The sequence below is a fragment of the Electrophorus electricus genome, chromosome 14 (genome assembly GCF_041902795.1).
Source record: "Electrophorus electricus isolate QZ-2024a chromosome 14, ASM4190279v1, whole genome shotgun sequence".
In the NCBI taxonomy this organism is placed as follows: Eukaryota; Metazoa; Chordata; class Actinopteri; order Gymnotiformes; family Gymnotidae; genus Electrophorus; species Electrophorus electricus.
This window is the reverse complement of record NC_137510.1, coordinates 26,992,501-27,000,000: the sequence shown is the minus strand read 5'-3', so window position 1 is coordinate 27,000,000 and position 7,500 is coordinate 26,992,501. Positions and strand designations below refer to the sequence as shown.

Genomic DNA, 7,500 nt, shown 5'->3' with positions numbered 1-7,500 from the left:
TTAGGGTAACCCTGTATCAGCTGTACCTGTGGTGTTAGGGTAACCCTGTATCAGCTGTAGCTGTGGTGATAGGGTAACCCTGTATCAGCTGTAGCTGTGGTGATAGGGTAAACCCTGTAGCCGTGGTGATAGGGTAAACCCTGTAGGTGGTCTGGTTTCACACATTGAGGTCTTTGTGCTCCTACTCACTTGGAGGATTTACGACTTGCCATCTGGTGTCTGTGCTGTATAGACAGGTTTCCGTACTCTGTATCTGTCTCCTGAAAATAAAATCAGTGTCAGTGTGCAGCATGGCATGAGGTTTTGGTGTGCGTGTGTGAGCTGGGTGTGTGTGTGGGCCAAGGCATTGTCAGCTTCCAAAGAGACATGAAAGAAATGTCAACATCTCTACAGGGTTGCTTCATGCCAGTGTATGCGGTGAAGATAAAGTGGATGAGTTTCGACACGGAGCCCCCCCGCCAGAGTTACTCTCACCATTCTGGCCTTCGATTTGGCCTCCTCAGACTCGATGTGCTGCTTTACGGCCAGGTAGATGAAGCGGTACTGGGCCTCGGTCTGGACCATGCCTGAACGCTGCTCACGCACCATCTGGATGCACTTCTGGATGTCAATGTCACAGTCCACACCTGAGAAGATACCCATGAAAAAATTAACAAAAATAATAACAAAACATGGTGAAGCTACAAATGTAAAACGCTCTACAAATAAGGTGAAAAAGTCCAGAAGACTTTGACTTAAATTTTGAATCATTTCTAATATTGGCTCTGTTATCCCACGACTGGTATTAAGGTAAAGTTTAGTGTTCACACAGAAGCTAAAGTTTTAAATATTGCAGATTTTAATTTGCAGTAGAAGTTCTTCTGTCTGTATTGTGCAGGTTCATGAGGTTAAAATCCTATTTACATTAACACAATGTTGGGTTACAATTTGTTGGCTTAATTCTGAAACAGTTGGCTTTGTGGTGGCTATTTCTGCATATCTGACATGGCTTTTAGCTCAGCTGACCAGGATCAAATACAGCCTATAAACACAGTGTTCTTACCACACATGCACAGCAGCCTTTCAGATCTGCTAACAGACCCTTTCCTAGATCCAGCACATTCCAGAGGGTCTAAAACCTCACAGAGCCCAAATGGAGCCAGTGTGGAGCCCTAATGGAGCCAGTGTGGAGCTCTAAAGGAGCCAGCATGGAGCCAGCACACACAAGCATGCCACCTCAACCTCCTTCCTTACCGCGTGGTAACACCCTCACGCAATACTTTCTGCTCTTTCTCCCCACATGAGAGTATACCAGTTATACCAGTATACCAGTTATTATCTAATACTTACAGTGTTAATGTGACTAAAATCAAAATTGTATATTCACAGTCATGCCAATGAAATTTTATAAATAAAATGAAAATGAAAGAGAGAGGGAGGGAGAGAGAGAGACCGATAGAGAGAGAGGAAGAGAGGGAGGGGAGAGAGAGAGAGAGAGAGAGAGAGAGAGACACTCACCTTTACTGCTGATCGTTTCTATTAGCATGTCGATGACCACAATGGTTCCTGTTCGACCGATGCCAGCGCTAAAAATAAACATCATAATTCATCACTCTTCTAGGGCCTCTAATGCAGCTGCCAGTGCAGCTACTGCTAGACACAAGACTGTCGCCCTCTGTGGTCTCACTCTGTACTCCACATTCAGTCATATCTCAAAGGTCAGTGCAGGACCTGCTAGCTACTAGACTCCCACTCAAAGCAGCCACAGCCTTACACCAGCCTGCACACACTGCTAAAGATGACACTGTGAAACTCTTTCTACTTTACAGATACAATCCTTTCAAACCAGATGGATCTCTTCTTGGTCTCAAAACAAATTTCCTTTTAGGGAGAGCCGTTTGAGGGTCACGCCAGCAGTGATGGTCACACCTGCAGTGATGGTCACATATGCAGTGACGGTCACGCCTGCAGTGAGGGTCACATATGCAGTGACGGTCACGCCTGCAGTGATGGTCACACCTGCAGTGAGGGTCACACCTGCAGTGAGGGTCATACCTGCAGTGGATGATCATGGGTCCTGTGTCGTGAAATGCCTGTTGCCTGAAGTTGACCTCTGTGAGGAAGCTGAGCACGCCACCCGGCTCCACTGGGACACCATGGTCTGGCCAGCTCAGGTACTGGTACTGCCAGATCTCCCGGACAGCCCCACTCTTCAATCACAACAGTGGAGTTGACAGGGCACAGAAAAGAAAAGAGCAATCAGGACACACAGAGACAACAGGAGAGACAGAAAGGACAGGACAGAGAGAGGACAGGACAGAGAGAGAGAGGACAGAGAGAGAGGACAGGACACAGAGAGAGAGGACAGGACAGAGAGAGGACAGGACAGAGAGAGAGGACAGGACACAGAGAGAGAGGACAGTACAGAGAGAGAGGACAGGACAGAGAGAGAGAGGACACAGAGAGAGGACAGGACAGAGAGAGAGAGGACACAGAGAGAGAGGACAGGACACAGAGAGAGAGGACAGGACAGAGAGAGGACAGGACACAGAGAGAGAGGACACAGAGAGAGAGGACAGGACAGAGAGAGAGAGGACACAGAGAGAGAGGACAGGACACAGAGAGAGAGGACACAGAGAGAGAGCACAGGACACAGAGAGAGAGGACAGGACAGAGAGAGGACAGGACAGAGAGACAGGACAGGACACAGAGAGAGAGGACAGGACACAGAGAGAGAGGACAGGACAGAGAGAGAGGACAGGACAGAGAGAGAGAGGACACAGAGAGAGGACAGGACAGAGAGAGAGGACAGGACAGAGAGAGAGAGGACACAGAGAGAGGACAGGACAGAGAGAGAGAGGACAAAGAGAGAGAGGACAGGACACAGAGAGAGAGGACAGGACAGAGAGAGAGGACAGGACACAGAAAGAGAGGACACAGAGAGAGAGGACAGGACAGAGAGAGAGGACAGGACACAGAGAGAGAGGACAGGACAGAGAGAGAGGAGAGGACACAGAGAGAGGACAGGACACAGAGAGAGAGAGGACAGGATGCACAGAGCAGACCTCATTAGAGCTGAATCATGACATACTGCCATCAGTAATATGTAAAGTTCCACAGCTGTACTGGTAATAAACAGAGCGGGGCTCAGGTGACCTTGCAGGTCAAGGGTCAGGTCACGACGCTCTGGGCTTAAAGAGGAAGTGCTAGATGATTCTGCAGAGCGCAGAGAAATGAATGAAAATAAAGCCATGCCCCAACTTCTACTGGACTCCATTTTTTACACACACATACACACACACACACACGGCTAATACAGACCCAAATATTACACATAGTACACAAACACATGGAGTAATACAGACTCGAATGTTATACACATTATACACACACACACATACACACACACATACCTCAGCTAATGCAGACCCAAATATTACACACATGGTACACACACACATCGGGTAATAGACTCAAATATTATACACATTACACACACACACACAAACACACACCTTGGCTAATACAGACTCAAATATTACACACATGGTACACACACACATCGGGTAATAGACTCAAATATTATACACATTACACACACACACACAAACACACACCTTGGCTAATACAGACTCAAATATTACACACATGGTACACACACACTTCGGGTAATACGGACCCAAATATTACACACGCACACACGCACATTGGGTAACAGACCCAAATATTACACACGTAGTACACACACACATCAGGTAATACAGACTAAAAAATTATACACACACACATCTTGGCTAATACAGATCCAAATATTACACACATAGTACACACACACACATCAGGTAATAGACTCAAATATTATACACATTACACACACACACACACACACCTTGGCTAATACAGACCCAAATATTACACACATGGTACAAACACACATCAGGTAATACAGACTCAAATGTTCCTCGTAATGACTTTGTCAACATTCCTGGAGGTTAAAACATGCTGGATGTGGGGAGCCAAACTAAACAAGTGAAACTGGACAAACACAAATAGAGCTGTCCAGAGCTGTCTTAGCCAATCACATCTTTGCATTCTGCAGCTTGTGCAATGTCAGGAGATGAAGTAACATACTCAGAGGACAGCAATATCCACCCCATTGTGATGCACGAGCTCACAGATGCCCATGATTGTTACTGTGATTGACAGCAGAGAGAGTGTATGCCACACCTCCCTCCCAGAGAGCACAGACAGTGATGCTCTTTCAGGCATCCCAGCTAGGGATGGCTGTGACATCATCAGCGATCAAAGGGGTAAAATAATCCAGACATCATCAGGATAAAGAGGGAAGAAGAGACAGAAAGGGAGGGTAGAGACACAGAGTACTTGGTGGGAGACAGAGACAGTGACACTAAGACAGACTTGCTCCCGGGATATAACTCCTAATGGAGAGACTGGTCAGAGATCAGTGGAGGACACTTTTACCTTGTCGAGCGGGGCCAGCTCCAGAACTCTGACCTTGTAGTCACTGGCATCTCTCTCACGGCGTGACATCACCACATAACTCCCAAATTCTTTAGAGGCGCCAGGGTCTGGCCAGTAGGGCACACACTTATTCTGCAGGGCACACAGGGATGGAGTTGTAATCTCAGAAGATTACTGCCACAAGGGAAGATTTGGGGTTAAAATTAAACTAGGGTTAGGGTTAAGGTTATGAATTACATCTGCAAATATCAAACTCGGTATGAGATTAGAGGAGAGCACGAATGACCACAGCTGTAGGGATCAAATGCTTCAAAAGCTCAAAAGTTTCTTTAACAAGTACTGACCCGTCCTTTCTCAACCTCCCTTGTTGTCATGACAATGACATGTGATTCCTCCTGCCACACCATTTGCCAGAAATCGTTGACAGTTGTTGCAAGACATCCTTGACAAGCAATGTAGACTTTTTGAGGACCTATTTCACACATCTTATTCTAGAGTGAAAAAGATCAAGACCAGAAAAACAGAAATGTTAGTGCATAAATAATAATAATAATAATAATACTTAAAAGAATAATAACGATAACAGTAATAATAATAATAACAGTAATAATAATAATAATAATAATAATAGAAATAATAATAACAGTAATAATAATAGTAATAACAATAATAGTAATAATAATAATAGCAATAATAATATTAATAATAACTGTAATAATAATAATAACACTAATAATAACAATAATAATAATAATAATAATAATAACAGTAATAATAATAGCAATAATAATAACAGTAATAATAATAATAACAGTAATAATAATAGTAATAATAATAGTAATAATAACAGTAATAATAATAGTAATAATAATAGTAATAATAACAGTAATAATAATAGTAATAATAATAGTAATAATAGGTATGGATGACATTTGGAGGGTGAAACTAGTGGTGTTGAATTTTCATTTGTGTCACTGATTATAAGATTTACTTTCACATAGTTGGCGTTGATGTAATCAGACCCAACAACATGGGGGTCTCGATCCTGCAGAATGACTCTGGTCTCATCGACTGGAGGAGAGAAGGTAGAGAACAATGATGACTAGTTCTGTGACAGTGAGGCGTGTGCAAAAGGTTTCTGTCAATGTTGCTGTGAGGCTCAGTGGCTAGACTTACAGGGTTAGGGTGGGGTTATTAGGGTGGGGTTGTTAGGGTTAGGGTGGGGTTATTAGGGTGGGGTTGTTAGGGTTAGGGTGGGGTTATTACGGTGGGGTTGTTAGGGTTAGGGTGGGGTTATTAGGGTGGGGTTGTTAGGGTTAGGGTGGGGTTACTAGTGTCAGGGTAGGGTTATTAGGGTTAGGGTGGGGTTACTAGTGTCAGGGTGGGGTTGTTAGGGTTAGGGTGGGGTTACTAGTGTCATAGTGGGGTTGTTAGGGTTAGGGTGGGGATACTAGTGTCAGGGTGGGGTTACTAGTGTCAGGGTGGGGTTGTTAGGGTTAGGGTGGGGATACTAGTGTCAGGGTGGGGTTACTAGTGTCAGGGTGGGGTTGTTAGGGTTAGGGTGGGGATACTAGTGTCAGGGTGGGGTTACTAGTGTTAGGGTGGGGTTGTTAGGGTTAGGGTGGGGATACTAGTGTAAGGGTGGGGTTACTGGTGTCAGGGTGGGGTTGTTAGGGTTAAGGTGGGGTTACTAGTGTCAGGGTGGAGTTGTTAGGGTTAGGGTGGGGTTACTAGTGTCAGGGTGGGGTTACTAGTGTCAGGGTAGGGTTCTTAGGGTTAGGGTGGGGTTACTAGTGTCAGGGTGGGGTTGTTAGTGTCAGGGTGGGGTTGTTAGGGTTAGGGTGGGGTTGTTATGCTGAGGATCTTACAAGGTAGAATGTTCTTGTATCTGTTTTTGCTTTTATTTTCCGGCCGCATTCCTTCGTCTCTGCTCTTCTTTATTTTGGTATCTAACTTCTGCAAAGCCTGCACAGATGGACAGCGAGACTGACCAATCACAACAGCCTACACATGCAGAGATTGGCCAATCACAAAAGTCCATGCAGAGCAAGGTGTTCCCATTTCCTGTGCTGGGGATCTGATCCTGTGGTCTAACAGATTCACCCCTTTACTGAGCAGACTGCAGTCAGGACAGTCATAACTGGGTTAATCTATCAATGTCAGAGTAATGAATCACCTCAGAATAAAAATGCTCTTCTGTAACACTAATAGAGGACTGTAAAACACTAGCTGAGAACTGTAAAAAATCATTTTTATTTGTAGCTGTGCCACATGGTCAGTGTTGCACTCACATCAAACTCCTCCCAGAATCCAGCCTTTGACTTATCACCTCCTTCCCCATTCTTTGCCACAGCTTTCTGATCCAATATTTTCACCCTGCTGTCGATGTCAGCTGCGTTCAGCCGAGTTGAGAAATAGGGCTGAGAGAGAAAGGGTTAAGGATAGATACAACACAGAATGGGTTTAGAGTTAGACATGACAGAGATAGGGTTAGGGTTAGAAACGACAGAGATAGGGTTAGGGTTAGATATGACAGATAGGGTTAGGGTTAGAAACGACAGATAGGATTAGGGTTAGATACGACAGATAGGATTAGGGTTAGATACGACAGGTAGGGTTAGGGTTAGAAACGACAGAGATAGGGTTAGGGTTAGAAACGACAGAGATAGGGTTAGGGTTAGAAACGACAGATAGGGTTAGGGTTAGAAATGACAGAGATAGGGTTAGGGTTAGAAATGACAGAGATAGGGTTAGGGTTAGTTAAGACAGAGATAGGGTTAGGGTTAGTTAAGACAGAGATAGGGTTAGGGTTAGATACAACAGAGATAAGGTTAGGGTTAGATACAACAGATAGGGTTAGGGTTAGAAACGACATAGATAGGGTTAGGGTTAGATACGACAGAGATAGGGTTAGGGCTAGATACGACAGAGATAGGGTTAGGGTTAGATACGACAGAGATAGGGTTAGGGTTAGATACGACAGAGACAGGGTTAGGGTTAATTACGACAGAGATAGGGTTAGGGTTAGTTAAGACAGAG

The 7,500-nt window shown here is 44.6% G+C and overlaps 1 protein-coding gene across 4 annotated transcripts in view; it reads right to left on the bottom strand.

Moving 5' to 3' along the window:
- The window catches only part of ptpn6 (protein tyrosine phosphatase non-receptor type 6), a 25,456-nt gene that overhangs the window by 3,466 nt on the left and 14,490 nt on the right, over positions 1 to 7,500 (bottom strand). For 3 of the 4 annotated variants that reach the window (XM_081695681.1, XM_081695680.1, XM_081695683.1), the window contains 9 exons: positions 6,753 to 6,881; positions 6,330 to 6,426; positions 5,453 to 5,532; positions 4,806 to 4,952; positions 4,462 to 4,593; positions 2,035 to 2,189; positions 1,498 to 1,565; positions 475 to 626; positions 190 to 260 (listed from right to left, as the gene is read on the bottom strand). In XM_081695681.1, the coding sequence (XP_081551807.1) occupies positions 190 to 260; positions 475 to 626; positions 1,498 to 1,565; positions 2,035 to 2,189; positions 4,462 to 4,593; positions 4,806 to 4,952; positions 5,453 to 5,532; positions 6,330 to 6,426; positions 6,753 to 6,881 (1,031 nt within the window). The other variant, XM_081695682.1, reaches the window with a different exon arrangement.